Source organism: Drosophila albomicans, chromosome X (assembly GCF_009650485.2).
Source record: "Drosophila albomicans strain 15112-1751.03 chromosome X, ASM965048v2, whole genome shotgun sequence".
NCBI classification, from domain to species: Eukaryota; Metazoa; Arthropoda; class Insecta; order Diptera; family Drosophilidae; genus Drosophila; species Drosophila albomicans.
The window spans coordinates 25612227-25634102 of NC_047627.2; the positions used below are offsets into that span (position 1 = coordinate 25612227).

A 21876-nucleotide genomic window follows, 5' to 3' on the forward strand; every position below is an offset into this window, starting at 1 on the left:
GTGTTTGTTGGGTGTGTATTATAATAATTCACTTAATAAAGGACTTATTGCATACGAGTTTCTGAATGGAAAATTAGATTTTTACCAAACACTGCTGATGCGTTTAAGTAGACCGATTGCATTACGTTACGTTACGCTACGTTACGCTACACGTTACGTCGTCAAGTGTGGCCACACTTTTTCATTTCTCTTCTTGTGCTTCAAAGATTTTATATATACGAGTGTGAGGGTGTGTGTGTGTGTGAAGCATTAGCGTTAATTACATGTATAATACATCCTTAATATCTAATCTCTCATACATAGTAAATATTCTTGTTGTTGTTAAAGACACTACTAATATATACATACAAACACACGCATACATAAGCACACGCACGCACCCACACACATACACGCACATATGCATGCGTGTGCATTTGCATTTGTATTTGGCTCTTAATTAATTTACATCACTAAACTTACAACTTAAGCAGAATACACATAATTAGTTTCTTTTTTCTTTTTCTTGTTTTTTTTTAGGTAGTATTTAGAAGTACAAACACAATTTCTAGTTGTTTATACATATATCATATATGTATGTATATATAAAAAAAAGGTTCAGCCCAATTAGCGCAATAATTTTTTTGTTTGTTTTTATTATTATTACATACAATAATGTTAGTTGTTTTTTAATTTATCCATAGTGTATATATATATATAAGTATTTATATGTATATTATTTGTATAGTACAATTGTATAAGCTAGCCATACATAGACATGATTTTTGTATGATATTTCTCTTTTGCATTATTTCGAACGTGTGTGTGTGTGAGTGGATGATGGGGGGTGGGGGAGGGAGGTGTGTAGAGACAACACGGATAACAATTGTAATTTAAATTAGTTAAAACACATACTAAAGTTTGTAAATACGTTTCATAAGTGTGATTTGTTTGCTGGTTTGTTGTTGTTTCTTTGCGAGCGCAGAGTTGCCAGACAGTTTGCAGTACACTACATGATGATGACGATGATGATGATGGTTAACAGTCTGGCAACGCCAAAAAGGGACGCACACAGAAAACAATTAAAAATAATTCAACTAAAATGCAGCTACTAATGAACTCTTTTTTGTGTCTATGTGTGTGAGTGTGTTGCATGTGTGTGTGTGAGAAAGTGGTGTGTTCTTAGTTGCTAAATATACTAAACAATTGAACTTAGGCATAGAACATAATTTGTTGATCATTTTCGTAATTTGTTATTGTGTGTGTGTGTGTTTGTCATGTATGTGTATGTGTGTGTGTGTTGTAATTAGCATAATTCGCACTTGTTGCTCTCTTAAGTAACATAATTGTATGTGAATATAATATAAAACAATTACAAGTTAAACAAAAAAAAAAAAAAAAAATTATAATAATAATAATTAATTATTAACATACGCCAAACCGCAGACATGTACAAAAATAGCGGCGCTTTCTTTTCTTTTCGTTTCCTTTTCCTCCTTTCTTCGTTAATACTATGCACGCATTTGTGTATGTGTGTGTGTTTGTGTGAGGGGATTGGGTGGTGGGTGTTTTGGGGGGGTGTGGTGACTGCACCGCGACCCGCGCTATCTCTCTGTCTCTCTCTCTCTCTTTCTGTTGCTCGCTCGCTCTTACTACAAGTCCGTTAGAGTGCGCTTGGCACAATAACGAATAACCCCCACTCAGGCAACAACCGGCGGCGGCGCTATGCCAATTGATGATGACGAAGACGACGACGACGACGTTGCTGTTGTTGTTGTTGTCGTGATTGTTGCTGTGGCTGTTGCTGTTCCTGTAGTCGACGACGCTCCTCCATCAGCAACCAACATGAGAGCACTATCCACCACATTGCTGCTGCTATTGCTGCCATTATCCTGTTGCTTCTTATAACTAATGTACATGGGTTCAAATGCCGCTTCCCTGCTGCTGCTGCTCTCATTCATCATCTCGACTGCCGTCGTCAGCTGCCGTCGCTTCGCTGTCACGGGCGTATTGCTGACCGCCTCGACGGGCAGCGTTGTCGTTTGCACCATTGGAGACGCTGTTGGACTCAAAGCTGGCTCCGTTGTTGTTGTTGTTGTGGAGCCATTCGCCTGTTGTTGAACTGGCGATGCAGCTGTTGCTGTTGCTGCCGTGGCTGAAGGAGCAGGAGGAGGAGCAGGAGGAGACGACTGATTGTTGCTGGCAGTCGCAACTGGAGTTGGAGCAGGAGCAGCTGGCGTACGTTTGGTGGGCTTGGCGCGTGCACACGGCACACAGAGCATGGAACAGTGTTCGCGCAAATTGGTGATGTGATCGATGCGATACTCGTTCATCCATTTCACCTTTTTGTGCTTGACCGGCTTGACCAGCGACGAACCATCGACAACACCGTTGGGCGGTGAGACAATCGTTGGCAATCCTTCGGGTCGTGTGGCACCGCAACGCATACAAATCGAGCAACGTTCACAGCTCCAGCGACCTACAAAATAATATATACAATTATGATTAGTTGTAGTTTAGTTAACAATTCTATTTCAATTTACAGCCTTACCATCCGGCACTGTTTTGACGCCTAGGCAATAAATGTGATAGCCGCGATCGCATTGCTCGCAGTAGAGCATTTTACCGGGTCGCTGGCTGCTGCGGCATTTAATGCAACACTTGCAGTCCGCACATTGCCAATTATAATTGCGCACCCGGTTAACCATGCGCTGTGGCATCTCAATACAGCTGGGATGCACTGTAAAAAAGTTAAATTTAATAAGTATTTCATTGAAAATGGTAAGCTAGGTACATACAATGCAAACAATTTGCAGCAAGTGGAAAATAATTTGCAATTTGTTTGCAGCAAAATGATTTCACAAGTGTTTATACAACTGTGAACTTTGAAATAGCAGTGCTAGCGACAACTAGCGACACAACTTCCACATAAAATTTAGTTATAACAGCATAATGTATTTAATTTTTAATAATTAAACACATTTTTCACTTTGGCTAATTCAATATTTTTGCAAATATGGATAGTTGATTGCAGTAATCCACTTAAACTTAAAACCTTAAATGAATATAAGGTTTGGTTCAAATAAGTCTTTCCCTGGGTTGTTTTTTTCTTCTAGCTGTATTGGTTCAAGACTTAATAAAGAAATTAAGTTTAAAAAAAAGTAATCAACTTGCTGCAAATTGTTTGCATCGTTTGTACCTAGCTTTAAAGCAATTAGTGCCGCCCACTTATAAACTGCTAACTAACAAGTTGGCAGCACTGTCAGCAAACACTTTCCAACTTACCTCGACGCCGACAGCTGTAGCAGCGTATAAAAGCTTCGGGCATGTTTTTCGCATTGCGATGCTGACTGCGCAAACAGACGCCACAATTCGTCGTCGTCGTTGTTAATCTTGCGTCCTGTTCCCGCTGCTGCGACTGTGAGTTCGTTGCGCTGCCGCTGCTGCTGCGACTGCTTTCGTTACTGCTGCGACTGCTTGCACTGCTTGCGCTGCTGCTGCTACTGCAGCTACTGTCGCTGTCGCCGTCACTCTCCTGCAAAATTTGCATATGATTTTTTTGGGGGTGGGTTAACAAAGAGCTTAAGAGAATGCCGAAAAGAGAGAGAGAGTGAAAGAGTGAGAGTGCGCGTCGTGCTTACCGAGTCGCTGTTGCTGCTGGCTTCGCTGCTGCTGCTGCCGCTGTAGTACGATGCGCCGCCGCTGGACGTTGTTTTGGCTGTTGCTCCCGTTGTTGTTGCTGTCTCATTGTGACGATGCTGGCGCGCAGCTCGCTGACTGCGTCGCACCGTTGCAGTCGCAGCTGCTGCTGCTTTTGTTACCGTTACCGTTGCTGTTGTTGCTGGCTCTGCCTTGATAACAGCATCAATCAGCTGTTCTTCTTGTTGCTGCTGTTGTTTTGGCTGCTGCGGCTTCTCCAGCACTGTGTTTAGCGGATAAGCTCTGCAAATTCCAAAAAAAAACGATTAGTAACAAGTAAGAAAACTACAGTCGAGTGTGCTCGACTCTGAGATACCCGCTACCCATTTTAAATAAAAGCAAACTATTGTATTATTCTCAAAATATACTAAAAAAAATATATCAAGTGGTATATTTGGTATAGTACCACATTTAAAATATTCCACAGACTGCTTAATATACAAGATTGCCAGCCACACCAACTAAGACCCCTAGTAAGTAGTCGTTTTTGCCCATACAAAAGTATTTCTTTAATAACTTCGACAAATTTTATCTGATCGCAACGAACGCAAACATAACAAATGCTGTCGAAAAAAATGATAGCTGTATATCTTATAGTCTCTGAGAACCCGCGTTTCATACGGACAGACAGACGGACGGACAGACAGACAGACGAACATGGCTCGATCGTCTCGGCTGTTGACGCTGATCAAGAATATATATACTTTAAGAGGTTGGTAGTGCCTCCTTCTACCTGTTACATACATTTCCTGCCGGCACAAAGTTATAATACCCTTCTACCCTATTCATAAATTGTTTTTCTCATCTTTCGACTTACCGTAACTCGGCGGGCGTTAGCTGGCGATAGCTGGACGAAAACTGACCGGGCACCAAAGCCAAGGGATAGGCGTAGTCGACTCGCTGATACCCGGCATCGTAGACACGCGACGGCAGCAATGTCGGCGGCTCCGGGATGTTCTCCGCCTGGGCAGCCGATCGCACCGCATTCGTGATCGAACGATGCAACAACGTCGAACTGGGCGCCGATCGCGGCATCGGCAGATTCATTGTGAACGTCTGCAGATCGAGACACGCCACACGCTCCTCCTTGCGCCTAAGAAACGAAGAAATGGCAAGTGGAAGAAGATTGCAAATTAGTGTGGGAACAGAGTTGAGAAAGAGAACAACTGTGGTGAGATACTCGTTAGCATAACTTCAAGATTCTCCCATTCTAATCATGAGAAAATTCACTGAAATCATTTGAATAACTTAACTGACGATCTTTGAAAGTCTCAGAAATAATGTATAATAATTAGCTTGATATATTCAATATTCAACTATCAAATAAAGAAGATCAACAAATATTATTTGTAAAGAAGTTGGGAGGCCAAGGAAGATTCTTCTAAAGGAAGAGTTTTTCACAAAAGGAAGATTCTTCTACAGAAAATAGCCTTCTTCATTTATGGAAGGAAGATTCCATTTGCAAAAGGAAGATTCTTCGATAGAAGAAAGATTATTTTATAGAAGGAAGATTCGTATACATAAGAAAGATTTTTTCTACAGCAAGAAGATTCTTCTAAAGAAAGATTCATCTACAAAAGGCAGATTCTTCATCTAAGAAAGGAAAATTTTTCTCCAGAAGGAAGATTCTTCTGCAGAAAGAAGATTCTTTTATAGAAGGAAGATTCTTGTACAAAATGAAGATTCTTCTACATAAGGAACATTCTTTAGCAAAAGGAATATTCTTTTACAACAGATTCTTATACAGAAGGAAGATTCTTCTGTACACAAAACATCATTAAATATAAAAATTTGATTTAAAGAATGGTTTCTCTTACGTTTTGTTGAAGTAGACGTTCCATTTGCTGGTGGAGAGCATGGCGCGATCGCGGGCCTGCAAGCCGCGTCCATTGCCCACGGTGAGTCCGAGCGCCTTTTGCTTGGCCTCGATGTCGCGGAGATGCTTCTGGCGTATGTATTCCTTGTACTCCTCGTACTTGTCATAGAAATCGGTATACATAATGTCCAAGATGTCGGAGGCCCAGACCGCAGTGATGCCCAGATCGCACATTTTCTCGCTGACCAAACCCTTCTCCTGGAGCCAATTGCGTTCCTCCATGTCGACGGGACGTCGCGGTAAATCGGGATATTTACGCTTGAAACTGGTGATGCCCAAGTAGAGGGCAACCTGCTCTTGGATCATGAATGTATCCCGATTCTTGGACGGACAACAACCCTTGGGTGGCGGCCAATCGTATTCCGCAATCGAGGAGGCATTAAATTCCGTACTGTTAAAATTTTGAGGTTAGAAACGGAAAACATTTTTAGCGAAATTCAACTCACTCTTCGGCTACGCAAATCTCCATCTTCTTCTTCTTGGGTCGCTTCATGGCCGAACCGATGATGGCGTCCACCGATTGACCCTGATTCGAATCCATCAAACTGACGCTGCTCACCATCGATGATTGCGATTCCTCGTTGTTGAGAAAGTCCAGTTGTTGTCTGAGAAAGAGAGGGTATAGTGAATAAATGTTCCCAACTGCAAATAGAAATAGTTTACTTACTTTTGCGGCGTTAACGGTGGCTCCATGCTGGTCATTGATTGATTGCTGTTGTTTAGATCGGCGCTCATCCGTGTGTCCTCCTCAAACACCTGCGGCGACTGCAACAACAACACAACGATTATTAATATAATCACATTTGTAAACAAACTCTTTTCTATTTAGGACATTTTGCAGTAAGCTTTTGTTGTTTTTATTTTTTTGGCATTGATTTTGGGCTTCGCGCGCTCTGCTCCAAACAGCAGCGCCAGCCGAAGCTGCGCAGCCAGCGGCAGCGACGCCGGCAGCACTAGCGTCCCACAGAGAGGGAGAGAGAGCGAGTGAGTACAGCGTTGCCAGCATGCAAAAAATATACAGCAACAGCAAACTGTGGGGAGACTGCAGCGTGGTGCTGTTGAGTGCGCTCTCTCTATCTCTCCCTCTCTCGCTCTGTCGCACTCTGGATGCTCTCTCTCGACGCAGCAGGTGTGGTGAAGGTGGCTTTTGCATGCCGTTGCCGTCGGACGCATATTAAAGAGAGCGAGCGAAAAAAAGCACCAACACACTCACACACAGTGACACAAAGAAACAGACAAAAAAATTGTTCAGCTGATTAAAATCGCAGGTGAAGAGACGACAACAACAACAATAACGTCGCGCTTCGTTCGCATGCTGCTGTCGATGCCGCTGATTTTCTTGTTGTTGCTGTTGTTGTTGCTATTGGTGTGTAGTTAGTAGAGCTGCTACTGTTGCTGTTATTGTTATTGTTGCAATTGGTTGCGTTTTTGGTAGCAGTTGGCAATGAATGCAGCGCGCGCGCGCCTTTGATTTTAATTACGACACACAAACACACACGTACACACATAGAGCGCACTTTGTGCAATGTGAGTGTGTGTAGGTTGGTTTAGTTCTGTGTGTGTGTGTGTGCTTGCTTGGGTGTAAGCAAGTTTTACGTAATAAAACATAAACAAGATGCAATATAGTAAGACAATGAAAATTAGCCAAAAAATAAAGAGCAAACTCACACATAGAATACCTCCCACTCACACACAGCCATTCGCAAACGCACGCTCACACACTCACAGCCATTCGCACACGCACGCACATGTGCTTGGTCACACAGACAATGTGACATCCTTTGAATGAATCATGCCGCGAAGAAGAAGCAGCACACAAACTAAAAGCTTTCATGTTGACTGAAATGCGCATACCCTTCATTTTATCTTTAAAGACTACTTTTATGTGCTGTGCGCACCGCCAAATTAAGTTTTCTCTCTCTCTCTCTCACTCTATTTTTTTTTTTCTTAGTCAGTTTCGCTCTTTATACCCATTTAAATTGATAATTTTCTTTGAGGACGAGTCATGAAATAATACTCTTAAAAGCAGCTCAGCTTGAACGATGCAGTTTAAATTTTTCAAATTTTAGTTCATTTGTGTTTAGAGTCGGAATGTTTACACAAACTATATTCCATATGGGATCGGAAATGCTTCCCGAAATCTTATTTATACTCGCGCAAACAAACAGTATACAATAATGCCACTCACCGGACTGAAGAGACCCTTGAGCCGCTCTGGATCCGGTTGATGCTTGAGTCCGCCGACGCAGCGCGGTCGACTGAGTGCGATGGCTTTGGCCACGGCGCTGGCGCCGCGTCCCATGCGCGGCAAACGTGGCTGGCCGAGATTGCTGGCATTGTTGCCTCCGCCACGTCCCGTTGCGCTGCCACTGCGCGCAGATCCTGAGCCGCCAGCGCCTCCCCTGGATCCACGGCCACGTCCGCGACCACGGCCAGTGGGCGTGGCATGTGCTGGACTGCCACCGAAAGTGGCGAGAATATTGTTGCCCTGGGCCGAAGATTCATCTGTAAATGCAAGTTGTACTAGTTATTATTTGTTGTAAAAGCAATTGAAAAGAATTACAAAGGAAACATTTACGCCGTCGGCGACGATTTTTGGTCTTTTCTAACGCGTCGGCGCCAAGTCACGTAAATAACGGCGCAGCAGCGTTGGGCGTGTGAACATTTTGTACAACTTTTAAGGATACAAATATATTGTAAAATGTGAAAAATTATTTCTTTAAAAATATCGCTTTAAAAAAATTGATTTTTTTTTTTTTAACAAAATTGCATAAATTGCAGTCTTTGAAGGATACAAATATATCGTAAAATGTGATCAATTATTTCTGTAAATAATCGATTAAAAAAAGCGATATATTTTGAAAAACAAAAGTGCATAAATTGCAGACCTTGAAGGATACAAATACATATATCGTAAAATGTCAAAATTCGATTCAAAAAATCAATTTTTTTGAAAAACAAAATTAGATAAATTGCATACACCGAAGGTCGCCGATAAAATCGACGGCTTAGCTACCGAAGCCGCCGATTCACCAAAAAGGCTACGCCGCCGCCGTCGTTTTTCTTGCCCTTCTAAGCCATTGCCGCTGACCAAACCAACGGCGTAAAATTAAAGTAATGTTTAAATTGCAACTTTTGTCAAACTTTTTAATAAGTATTTTTGCATGCTTACCACCAGAATGCTCCAGTGCACTGAAGTTGTCCTCGTCGTGGGAGTCGCTGTTGCTGATGCTCGAGCTGTTTGTCGTGTGCGGAAAGTGCATGATGCTGTTGTTGCTGCTGCTGCTGTTGTTGTTGCGCAGCTGCTGCGTTGCCATAATGGAGGAGAAGTCATTGGGCTGAAAGATGACATCGGGCAGCGGATCCGACGACGACAATATCGTTGTGGGCGGCAACATCGAGTTAATCGTTGTTGTTGCTGACGCTGCAGCAGTTGCTGCTGCTGTAGTTGCTGCTGATGATGCTGTGTTGGCGGCGCTGCCATTGCTGGTGGAGGAAGAGGAACTGCACATGGTCAAATCGATTTGAGCCAAGGCGAACGACATGTTGTTGTTACTGCTGCTATTGCTGTTGCTGTTATTGTTGCTGCTGTTGTTGTTGTTTGTCTCCTCAATGAACCGCGAGAGATTTCGCAACGCTGCCTCCTGTGCCGCTGCCGCTTCCACCGCCAACATCGAAGCCTTGCTGATGCGTTTGCGCGTCGCCTTCGCTGGCGTTGCGGCCGCTGGCGAGGCAACAACACTGCGTCGTGTGGCACGCAATTGCCGATGATCGTTGCGTTGTCGCGTTGTTGTTGTTGTCGCTGACATCGCCGTCGCCATCGATGGTGATGATGATGATGTTGTCGTCGTCGTCAGCATTGTGGCCAAACGTTGGGCTGCCTCCTCGCTGCTGCTGCCGTCCATGTGATTATGCTCCGCATGATGTTCAGGCAACAACGCATTGCTCTCCAGCTGCTCCTCGGCACTGTGCACCATATCGATGGCCAGTCGCTTCCTTAGCAGCTGGACGCGACGTGACTTGGCCGCACTTTCGGCCTGCGCATTGATGGGCGTGCCTGGTGTTGCTGGTGTGCCGGGTGTTGCTCCTGCTGCCGCTGTGGCTGCTGCTGCTGCGGTGTCAATTGCATTTCTCTTCGGTCTGCCGCGTCTTTTGCCTGTTGTCGTCGTTGTTGTTGTCGTGGCTGCTGCTCCTCCTGCTGCTGGCGTGCCAGGAAATGCTGTTGTTCCCGCTGTTGTTGTTGCATCCAAGTTATTCACATCAATGGCTGCTGCTGTTACCGACGACAGCAACAGATTGCCATTGCTCAGCTGCTGTTGTTGCTCCTCCAAATCCGTGTTGAGTATCCGCTCGTGTTTCTGCTTCCGACTGCGATGCGGCGTCGGTGGCGTCGTCTGTTGCTGCTGCTGAACGGTAGCAGCAACTGTTGCCGGCGTATTGTTGCTGCAGTTGTGCGTCTGTTGGTCGTTCTCATTGTTGTCCAGGCGCCGCTGTTTGTTGGGCGGCAACTGCAAAGCGAAAATAAAGCGAGTTATTCAAATGCTTTCTTTTCCTTTATAAAGTGGTTCAGCTTATGTTGGGAGTGGTTCGCAAAGTGGTTCAACTAAATTTAGCAAATCTTAACAATAGTTATCTGTGCTTTGATTGGTTTATAATGTTTAAAATCTGTAAACTATTTTAAAAGCATGGCAACATTTTTTGAAAAACCGGTTCAGCTTAGTAGGAACGATTTAAATTGGATAAAAATTCTCGATTCACGATTCACTTTCGTTTCCTAATCTTCCTCTTTTGTGGTTTTAAACGTTATTCAAACTTATCGTTTACATAAATGACAAAACAAAACTGAAGCAGTTTTTGACGAACGATTCAAACTGGTTCAAAAAGCGGTTCAGTGCAAAAACTTGAGAATAAACAAAAGTAAAGCCGATGAAGTATATGTGTAAATGGAAATGATACAAATTTAGCTGCAACGAATTGTCTTTAAGATTAGAAGAAAATGTTGGTTCAAAAACCGGTTCAACTTGAGAACTAAAGTTCTAATAAATCTGTAGCTCTTTTCAAAGTGATTTAAACTGATCCGTTTTATAAATTACAAGATAATTTTTGGAGAAACTCTCGAATTTTAGTAGGAACAATGATGTAAAACATTTTGATGCAAAAAACCGGTTCAGCGTTATAAATTTCGAACCATACTTTAGATCGTCTCTGTATGCTACACTTACGCCACTGGGAGATTCTGCGTTTAGATCCTGCTGCTGTTGCTGTTGATGGTGATGATGTTGCAGCTGCTGTGGCGACTGTTGCTGTCGCTTCAGATGGTTGTTGTCATTGTTGTTGTGCAACTGCAATTGCAGTTGCTGTGGCGACGTCTGATTGTCGTTAGTTGTTGTTGTTGTTTTGTTGTGGTTACGATGCTGGTTAAGATTCAGATTTAGATTCATATGCGCTTGGTAAATGCCAAGCAACTTTTGTTGTTCTTGTTGCTCCAGCTGCTGCTGCTGTTGTTGTTGTTGCTGCTGCTGTGTTGGTGGCGGTGGCGTTGTTGGAGCATCCGTTGACTCGTCGTAGGCACTTTGCATGTAGGGCGTCAACTGTGGACTTCCCTCGGGCGTGTCCAGAATCTCAATGGAATCGATGATTGATTCTGATGGCGCAGTTGTTGCTGTGGGAGTTGCAACGGTTGATGCTGCGGCATCTTTGGCTGCTCCGCCATTGGCCATGAGACGTTCGGTGAGCTGCGGATATTTGGCAGCGACAGCAGAGTTCGAGTTCTTGTTGTTGTTCTGGCCGCTAAAATTCTTCGGCGGCGCCGTCAACTGGCTGAGCAATATATTTGAGATGTTGTTGCCAACAACAGTTGCTGCTGTGGGCGCAACGGTTGCTGCTGCTGCTGCTTGTGCCGCCTGCATGCGCAAACATTCCAGCAACAGATTCTCTTTTTGTCCCGTCGTAAAGCCGCAATCGCTGCTGTTCGCTGTGCCGCCGCCGGCAGCAACTGTTGCTGCGGTATAATTGTTGCTGCTGCTGCTATTAACAACATGCGCTGGCGAGGAGCCGGGCGAAGGTGACGACGTCAGATCCACCATGTCAACAATGTTGTGTTGCTGTTGCGCTGGCTGTTGCTGCTGCTGCTGTTGTGTTGCTTCGATGCCATTGCTGGCTGCAGCCGCGGCAGCAACTGTTGCTGCTGGCAGATTGTGAAAGATTTTCGGATCATGCTCTTTGGACAGTGCATCATCGATGTCCATGTCATCCGAGTTGCGACGCAGCTCATCGTCAACGGCAGCAACAGTTGCTTCTGCTTTGCTGTTGTTGCTGCTAACATCGCCGCCATTGGTGAGCGTCAGCTTGGAGCTGGTGTGCGTCACAACCTTCTCCTCGAGCACAGCGCGCACCTTGTGCTTGGGTGAGCATAGATTCTTGATGGTCAACTTGAGCAATGGTTGCTGCTGTTGCTGTTGTTCACTGTTGCTCGTCGTTTTGATGGTGAGCTTGGGCACCAATTGTTGTTGTTGCTGTTCTTCCTCTTCGTCCAGTTCAATGGACTTGGTCTTGATGGTTAGCTTGGGTATGCACTGAGCATTCTTGGCATCGTGCGTCATGATCACCGTGTGTTGTTGTTGCTGCTGTGGTTGCTGCTGCTGCTGCTGCTCCTTAATGTTGATGGTTAGCTTTGGTATCTGTTGTTGTTGCTGTTGCTGCTGCTGTGGTTGCTGCTCCTCACTGCTGATGCAGCTACTGCCAGCGTGCGTTGTCTTGATCATCAGCTTCGGCACCGTCAATTGCTCCGACGATGAAGCCGAGCTTGTGGATGAGGCGCAAGAGCTGCTCGCTGAAGCGGGCGACAAACTGCAGCTCAACAGTTGCGTCTCGCTGCCGTTGCCCTCCAGCTTCGTTGTCGTCTTGATGGTCAGCTTGGGCAGCAATGTGGGAGCAGCTGTTGCTCCTCCTCCTCCGCCTCCGCCTCCAGCACTTTTGTGCGGACTTCCGCCATCACCGCTATCGGGCATTTTGATAATCAACTTGGGCACCACGCTGCTAACACGCTCCTCGTTGGCTGCTCGAATCGTCAGCTTGGGCACAATGTGCGGCAGCTGCTCGTCATCGGCATCGGCATCAGCATCGACATCAGCGTCCGCACACGATGATGATGAGCAGGAGGATGAGGCATCCGAATTGGATGCATTGGCAGCATCTTGTGTTGTTGGCTTTATCGGTCTGATGGTAATCTTTGGCACCAGACTTGGTTGCTGCTGCTGTGCGGTTGCTGCTGATGCGGAGGAGGTTGCTGCTGCTGTTGAGGAGGATGATGAGGAGCTGGGCAATTGTGTGGGCAATTGTATGCGCAGCGGTTCAACGCGACGTTCGTCATTGTTGCTGTTGCTGCTGCTGGACGACGACGACAGAGATTCGCTGCCATGTTTGGATAGCTTCAATATGATCTTGTGACCAACAGCTCCTGTTGTGGCTGCTGTTGTTGCCAGTGCAGCTGTTGTTGTGGTTGTTGGAACGTTGTTGTTGTTGTTGTTGCTGCTACTGTTGCTGTTGTTACTGCTGCTGCTGTTGTTCTCCTCGCCATTAATGTCTAGGGCCGTGGCGGCCATTGCTGCGACAACCGGAGGCAGCTCAGTTGTTGTCTCAGCTGCTGCAGCTGCTCCAGTGTTGTTGCTGTTCGTGTTGCTGTTACTGTTGCTGTTTGGCAGCTGCGCATCGTCGCGCAGTCGTTGCTGCGGCGGCGATGCTGTAGTGCTGGTTATTTGACCCACCAGCTGTTGCTGCTGCTGCTGTTGTTGTTGCTGTTGCTGCAACTGTTGCTGCTGCTGGTGTTGCTGCAATTGTTGTTGGTGCGTTGCTGCTGCTGGCGACACATTCAACTGTTGCTGCTGCTGCTGCTCTGGCTGCTGCTGCTGTTGTTGTCGCTGTGCCGGCGACGATGTTGAGCTCACTTCCTGTTGCTCCTCTTCCTCCTCTTCAAGCTGTTGCTGTTGTTGCTGTCTTTGTCGCTGAGCTGTTGCTGCTTTGTAGTTGTTGCTGTTGTTGCTGCTGCTCCGGCTGCCGTTGCTGGAATTCGAATTCGAATTGGAGCTTGAACGTGGACTCACGTTGGCGCTACTTGTGTTGCTGCTGCTGCTGGTGTTGCTGCTGCTTGTGTTGGTGGCGGCGCAGTGCGGTGCTGCTGCCAGGCTGCTGACTGAAGACGATGTTGCTGCTACCTGTACCTGTTGCTGGCGTAAATCATTCATTGCTTTCAACTTTATCCACACCACACGCAATTGCCTGAAAGAATACAGAAATAGATTTAATTAGTTTGATTTGTATAATTAATAAAAGCAAATTCAATAAACTAAAGCATATTCTTGATGATTGTCTAAAATTAAAGAGCATTAGCATTTCCATTAAAAGTGTATATTTTCATTATGTTTCCTTTGATGAAATTTATAATAAGTGGAAACAAATGAAAACTAAATGAAAATGTACAATTTTAGAATCAAAACTAAACTTTATTCACAATAAGTGTAGACATTTTTTTCGAGTCAAAGAAACCGAGCAACCTCTTCTCTAATTGAATCTAATAAATAAATCAATAAAACAATTCAAAAATGAGCTTTAAAGATAAATTGCAATATTTCTATTATTATAACTTTATATAATGAATACAATTCCTTTCTGCAATAAGATGAGACTAAAGTCTTCAAGCTAGTAACCTTTCTATTAATGCACTTAACTGCACATTAAAGATAACTGCCTCAATTATACAATGCATGACAATTTACTATAATTTTTCGCTCTGCTAAGTTGGAGACATTGAAAGTAGTTTTGAGAACTATAAATTCATTCAAGCGGTAACCTAAAGGCGGTTTAACTTTGTCGCTTTGCATTTAAGTGCAGTTATAGGTTAAATGCCAAAAAGAACACTCTCTTTAAGCCTTATATTTTTCATTACTTTAACTGGCTATCAAATAAAGTCGTTTACAGTTTATTTCCGTAAACTTTACTTCATTGCTTAATGATAAAAATAATGCTTAAATAGCATCTTCTCTTTGGCAATTATCCTAAAAGAGCAGTTAACTGCAACTGCAATGCAATCTCAAATCAAAAGCCGAAGATAAGTTAAAAACAATGCTAACAAATGGCATCAATTGGTGAACTAATAGAGCATTAAAATCTAATGAATTTATCCACAGCTTAAGTCTTTAAGATGGTAGCAATGTTTGCACAATGAAAGTAAAGCAAAGAAAGAACCGTGAGAAAAAGAAAGAGCGGGAGAGAAAGATCAATATTCGCATTCTCATAATACTAAGATGTAATGCTCCGTTTTCCCAGTCACTCAGTTTTTTCATATTTGATCAAGTCCCGTTTTGGCGTTTCTACAACCACGAAATGGAAAAAAGTGCAAAACAGCTGCGCAGAATGTAAACAAACTTTTATCACCAAATTACCAATAAATGAGCGATCAAAATCATCAAAAAATTGAATCAGAATGATTTTTAAAAAATCAGTAGTGCGATTTGCATAGCTTCGATGCATTTTTTTTATTAATTTTTGATATGGTGAGCTTCGATTCGGTTTGACATCGATAAAATATGACTATTCAAAAAGTGTGTTCGATATTTCAACGCTTGATATGTTCACAAAACTCACGAAACTAAAAAAATCCGAGTTTTTTTCTTATGGATTTTTACATAGAGCAAAATGTAACATTTGAACTGAGAAAACCGAAGTTCTATGCTGCTGTGGAAAACTACTGAAAATTTCTAAGAATGTCTACTCGCCATCAAATACAGGGTATATACTGCACTCATCACTTGGCTTCAGATGTCTCAAGAGACGCAAAGTAACTGAGGTTTTTCCTAGAGATTGTAAATCAAGATCTTCTTCATCGTGTAAACGCAGCTGCTAACAGCGTGTAAACGCCGCTCGAAGCGAGAAGAGCAGCTGCTGAGAATCGTCAAGCAAAAAGGGGAAAAACAGGGTGAACACAACAAATGAAAGCACACAAAATTATCGAGTATCGAGGCAGCAAGCAGCAAGCGTATTATTTGTTTATCCAATAGTTAGTTTTGGAGCAAAAAAGAAACACACAAAAAAAGAAAGGAACAAATGTTGATGTCACTGCTGCAGCCGTTGATGGAGCATCTTTGCCTCTTTCGTGCTTTGGCCACCGGCAAACGCATTCCGGGCACAAATTTAATTCTGCTTCCAGCGGCATCCATTGCGGCATCCAGCAGGATGCGTTTCGGACGCATGGAACAGCTGTTGATGGCTTTGGCCGGCGGTTGGTTGCTTTTTCGTGTCATCTGCTGCAAGCTGGCCGACGAGGACAACAACAACAACAATAACAACAGGGAGAAAGGGAAACAACGGCCAGCGAAGAGAACAAACAATAGCAGAACTACTTCGGAACTAGACATGGAACCGGAACCGGAACTGGAGCAGCACAGTGAACAGTGGAAGAGTGACGAGGAACAAATCTATTGGCAAGGGGGAGACAAGGATAACGGTGGATTGCAGCCCATGTTGCGTTTTACACGCCGTCAGTTGGATGTGTTGTTGCGTCTGGAGGAAGAGGAAGAGAGTGACGATGATGAGACTGCGATGGAAGTTGATTCGGAATACTTGGACATGAGCGATGGCGGGGAAGAGAAGTTCGATCAACAGGAGAATGAGATAACTGAGCAGCAGCAACAATTCAAAGGATGCCAAAGATGAAGAAGAAGAAGCATGTGTGTGTGTGTGTGTGTGTGTGTGTGTGTGTGTGTGTGTGTGTGTGTGTGAGTTTATAGAGATCGCTTGATGCAACGAAGAGCGAGGAGAACGAACTCAACGCACATACACACACACACATACGCACAAGAGAGACAAACGACAAAAAGCGTGCACACACGCAAACAATTGCAAGCAAACTTCCACACACACACAAACACACATTCAAATTACTTACAATGTGTATGTGTGTGCATGGAAATTTGCTAGCTTTGTTTGGGTCTATGATTTTAATAATAGTAATCGCTTGATTAGCTGCACATAAATTCAATGAAATCGCAATGCTTAATGTGTGTTCTCTCTCTCTCACACACACACGCACACACAGGGATAGCCGCTTGCATATGCATATCAATTAAGCATACATATTATTTGGTTGTGTGCGTGAAAGCTAAGCAAAAGAGAGTAGTAACGAGAGAGGGAGAGCGAAAGAGAGAGAGCAGCGTGTATGCGCTTGTATTGTTTTGTTTTTGTTTTTTCAGCAAACGGTAACTAAAGCTTCAAACAACAGCGACAACAACAAACAACAAAAAATGCTCACTATGCCGGCAATTACGATATTTGATTATTACACACTCTTCCCCCCTCCCCGAATATAATAAATATCAAATAAGTTGCTCAAATATTAGTTGATAACTAACTAAATCGATATACAGTAATTTAAATATTTGAAATAGATAATTAAATGTGGTTTTTGTGCGGAGATCGCATGAAATAAGCGGCGAATAAGAATTGCCGCGTAAACAGTAAAAAAGGCAACGACAACTCACACCACCGACAAAAACAAGAAGAAGAAGAAGCTAAGCAGCTCTGGCTGGGGAAGCCTGCAATAGTAACAACAACAAGAACAACAACAAACGTTGTTAATAATGCGCTGCGTAAGCGTGGAAACATGCGCGGCAACACAGCTGTCTGCTCCAGAGCAGGCAGAAATTGAGAAAACCGCGCCACATTGGTACGCCAGCTATACACTAACAACAACAGTAGTGCACAACACACATAGAGAGCGCTGCTAAATGACGTATGTGTTGGCAACACTGTTCACACACAAATTCACCATGGGCCCGAGACGAGCTACAAATTCACCACAGCAGACACACACACGCGCGCAGAGATGGACACCAATACTAGCATATGAAAGGCAATCGCCCGTGCCGCAGCGCTGCATGGAGAAAAATACATACACATATGCACGTTTATGCACGCACACACACACATGCATACTTATGTATGCAATGCATTTGCATTTGCTTTGGCGACGACCCCCGCGCAACTAACGAAATGACGGCGTTTGTACAACAACAGTTTCTTAAAACAAACACAAAATACATGCGCTAAGCGCTATGCGCAAAAAATTCATAGAAAAGAAAATCAAAATACGAAGAAACAGCGAATAGGGGAAAAATACAACAGAAAAACGCACAACACAACAAGACGCCGAAAACTGACCCAACAACGACAGCGACAACAACAACAACAGCAGCAGTCAGGCAATAAACTCACCATGCGGCAAAACGTCAGACAAAAGAAGATGGAGTAGAAGTTGAGCGCCTTCTCTTTGCATGCAATTCGCGTGTATAACGTAGTACAACGGTGTGCGAGCGTGTGTGTGTGTGTGTGTGAGAGTGCGCGTGTCTTTGTGTGTTAAGCCATTGAACATGTTTTGTTTTTATTTGCAGCCAGACAACACATTTTTTGTCAACATTTCGTTGCACTTTTATTTTTTCTTGTCGTTGATATTACTCTTCATTTGTTGGAATATACATATGTATGTGCATATGTATATCTTAATAAAAAAAAGTAAAATAAAACACACACACTGTGAGGAGGCTCTGCCGCTGCTGCTGACTGAGACTGCTGCTGCTGCTTCTGCTGTGACTGTAGTCGGTACAAATTACCCGTACTTGCACACACACACACTAAACATATACATATACACATACACTACACACAACACACAATATTAACACACATACATCCAAAAGCGTAGCGCTGCTCGGTTGTCCCACTTTCCGTGTATTGGTTTCTCGTCGTACACTTTTCCACGCACTTTTTTTTCTTTTTTTTTAACGATTTCGAGGCGAGCGAACAGCACACAAAACGACGACGCAGAAATTTGTTTGTTGATTGTTAACAATTCGAATTGTCCGCATATGTATGTATGTGTAAACGCAAACTGCAAATTCGGCGCGCACCTCTCGGTTTTAACATTTCATTATTAAATAAATGTATATATATGCCCTGCTCGCGCTGTCTGCCAGTGTTTTTGGGTTTTTCGCTTGGAATATAACACTAACAGCGTGACCGCAGCCATTCCCACCAAAATCGGCCATTTTCGCTCACAAAATATACTGAATATACCGTCACTTCCGCAATGCGCAAGCATAGTCCAAATATACCAGCTCTGATATTGTAGCGTTTTTCTTTTCTTGCCAACCAGAAATCAAACGAATTGAACGTAATGTATTCCTTTCACCAAATTTATTAATAATACAAGTTCATTTGTCTGATAGAAATTAAATCGAATATGTGCAAGTGTGCTTCTTAAATGTTATCGCATTCGGTTTGAATAATTTGCAAATTTTCATTATACAAACATTTCCTATTTTTTTTTTAAGAATTAACTAGAATTAGCTAAACACATTAAAAAAGGTATTATCACAATATATTATAATGCAAACACTATGCACAATAAGAATGAGCATCACTTGACTATAATTCAATGTTTATCGATAACACGAGGACATTCAACAGCATTTGCAATCAGCGTGTTTGCTATTGCTGTTTTTTTTTTTACATTAATTATAATTAGATTTTCATTTCGACAAATCCCAATAGCCCTGGCTACCAATAAGCTTAGCAATAAACATATAATTTATTAAAATAAAATTTATTATATATTTGAAGAAAAAATTTACATTTTAAATTATAAACAGTTAAATTTGTTGATTGTATAATTAAAAATAAATAAAATAATATTTTTTTAAATAATATAATCTAAGTTTAAATAATTAGTTAGGGAAAATAACAAATTAATTTATTTGATATGCATTGATAAATCTTTTTTACTTTAACTACTATTAACTTTATGAGCATATGTATTTAGTTCTAATTTAATCATACAACTACTTCATAATATTTTAGTTTCAAAATAATAATTTATTTAGGTAAAATATAATTTAGTTCAAAATGAAAATATAAATGAAAAATAATTAAAAAAAAAAACAAGTTTTTAAACAAAATGCAAAAAGGACCAAAACTGCAAAAATACCAAAATAAAAGTACAACTGTTACTAGAGCGAAATAGCCACACTGTTGGAAACATAATTTGGCGCGTTCTTCTATAGGTGAAGCAATATCGATACCATTTCCAACACTATTAATGGCCAAGTACTTTCTCGGAATGGAGCCTCTTCACCACCGATATTACATTGAAATTATGCAAAACAACTAATATTCGTCCGTTTTGAATTCACAAACTTTTATAATTGTTTCACGGTTTTGTAACAATGCTTTTGTCTATATCATTTGCGACTTGAGTAAAATTATTTGAGTGTTAGCTTCTGAAAGTAGAGCTCGGAACGTGAAGAACTTTTACTGCTAAGAATGCCCAAATAAACATTTTTATAAAACCTACAGATTATTTATTTTTATAAATAGACATAGTGAACGATACTGATGACAACTATCGATGGCAGACAAAACACACAATCGTCCGGTATCGATGGCGCCAACTATCAAGTTTGCTCCATCTCTAGTCCTTTACCCCTTGCCAGACTGTCAGACGGTCAGCGACTGTCAGTTAGTTGAGTTGAGCAGCCCAACGGATGGCAACGCTGCCGTCGCGCATAAAGTTGCTGCAAAAGCGCAAGCCTACGCCTGGAAAACGCATACAGAGAAAAGCCAAATATTAATTGCAACTGCAGGCGACTGCCAAGCAGTTGAGAATTTGTTTGTTATTTTTAAAGTGTTGTGCTTTGCAGCAGTGCCAAAGTCAGCAACAGGCCAACAACCAACAAAAAAAAAAAAACAACAAAAATTTAAAGATGTCCTCCAGCGACGCCAACGCAATTGCAGCGAACCTTCCCGCCCCCTCCCCCTCTGCCAACGCCTGCGGCACCGCCAACGCCACCCACTCTACTGGTGGTGGTGGCCTTGGGAAGCAGCAGCGTCGTCGTTTGGCCGCCTTTGATTTCGATCACACAATTGTGTCGCAAAACACAGACACTGTGGTCAGAGATTTGCTGCCCAACGAACTAATTAGCTCGACGCTGCTCAACGAGCTGATGGAGAACGATTGCTGGACCGAATACATGTCCGAGGTGTTTCGCCTGCTGCACGTGCAACAAGTGGCCGAATCGCGTATACGCGACACCATACGCTGCATACCCGAAGTGCCCGGCTTTGTGCGTCTCATCAAGCATTTGAAGAAGCGTCTCAATTTTGATTTGATCATCATTAGCGATTCGAATAGCGTTTTCATTGAGGAATGGCTGCGGGCGCACAATCTATGCGATTGCTTCGACGGCATCTTCACCAATCCCGCCCATTTCGATGACAACGGACAGCTGCAAGTCCGTCCGCATCATCAGCAAACCGATTGCAAGCTCAGCGCCAGCAATTTGTGCAAAGGACGTGTGCTGGAGCATTTTGTCATTGAACGCGATTTGCGTTTCAATATCCGCTACGATCACGTCTTCTATGTGGGCGATGGCAACAATGATATTTGTCCCGTGTTGCGGCAGCGTGCCTGCGATTTTGCCTGTGCCCGTCAAGGATTCGCCATGGAACGGCATTTGATTAAGAATCGCAATAAATTGAAATTGCGTGCGAATCTCTTGATTTGGCGCAGCGGCTTTGAGCTCCTCGATCAGCTGTGCGCCTTGCCACAGTTGCAAGGACCTTTGCAGTCGCAGGCGGAGCTGGCACGTCGTGCCTCGGCCATAGACGGAGCAGCTGCGCCACAGCAGCAGCAACAACAACAGCCGCAGCAGCAGTAAAGTAATTTTGTCGATTTACACACACACGAAAGTTAGTTATACGAAATGAGAAAAAAGTATGTATATAGTATGTGCATAATACACAAAATGTGATCCTTCTACCTCCCCACCATCCAACCCCTCTCGTCATGCTGCTGTCCATTTGAAGGCGTGGCCGTGTTTCTCGGTGGGGCGGCAAAAGAATCACATTATTATAATAATAATAATAATAATTACGCTAATAATACGCAAGTGAAATTGAAAACCTTGATGTGATCAATGTTTGTACTATAAAAGTAAAAAGAAAACTGCATATATTGTATTCAACCTAGACATATACGAGTAATTTACGCATACATTCATACATAGATTATCCTGCACACACAAACACACTGTAAAGCTGAATAATTCCAATTGTAATGGGAGGGGGGAATTCCCCTTGCTCCTCAATTTTTGTGGTGCGTCGTCAATTTTTTTGTGGTCGCAGCTGTTGCTATGTAGAATCTTTATTAAATGTGTACTTGTGATGTTGTCATTAATTATATATATTATATATCTGTATTGTTTGTATATGTGTAT

At 43.0% G+C, this 21876-nt stretch overlaps 2 protein-coding genes across 3 annotated transcripts; one reads left to right on the forward strand and one right to left on the reverse strand.

The window, feature by feature from the left end:
* Positions 1-11: 11 nt before the first annotated feature.
* On the reverse strand, positions 12-18602 carry LOC117569162 (supporter of activation of yellow protein). 2 transcript variants are annotated; one of them, XM_034250230.2, is made up of 12 exons: positions 18295-18602; positions 10777-13831; positions 8727-10062; positions 7743-8059; positions 6222-6319; positions 6001-6159; positions 5496-5945; positions 4496-4771; positions 3621-3921; positions 3265-3514; positions 2531-2719; positions 12-2458 (listed from the first exon to the last, which is right to left on the reverse strand). In XM_034250230.2, coding segments are annotated over exons 1-12 (7212 nt in total). In that variant the 5' UTR covers positions 18297-18602; the 3' UTR covers positions 12-1679. The 2 variants fall into 2 exon arrangements, with proteins under 2 accessions (XP_034106121.2, XP_051864549.1); XM_052008589.1 differs by having other exon boundaries at positions 17822-18602.
* A 1483-nt stretch (positions 18603-20085) lies between these two features.
* On the forward strand, positions 20086-21839 carry LOC117566073 (pyridoxal phosphate phosphatase PHOSPHO2). The gene has a single exon (XM_034245552.2). It carries the CDS (start codon positions 20365-20367, stop codon positions 21316-21318), a length of 954 nt encoding a protein of 317 aa, XP_034101443.1. The 5' UTR covers positions 20086-20364; the 3' UTR covers positions 21319-21839.
* The last annotated feature ends 37 nt before the right edge of the window (positions 21840-21876 follow it).

Bases quoted from the DNA above. Each gene is read 5' to 3' on its own strand.
- LOC117569162 (XM_034250230.2), bottom strand. The intron at 6,160-6,221 runs GTAAGTAAACTA...TCTCTTTCTCAG, and splicing joins CCACCGTTAACGCCGCAAAA to ACAACAACTGGACTTTCTCA. The intron at 3,515-3,620 runs GTAAGCACGACG...CAAATTTTGCAG, and splicing joins CCAGCAGCAACAGCGACTCG to GAGAGTGACGGCGACAGCGA.
- LOC117566073 (XM_034245552.2), top strand. From the start codon at position 20,365: ATGTCCTCCAGCGACGCCAACGCAATTGCAGCGAACCTTCCCGCCCCC.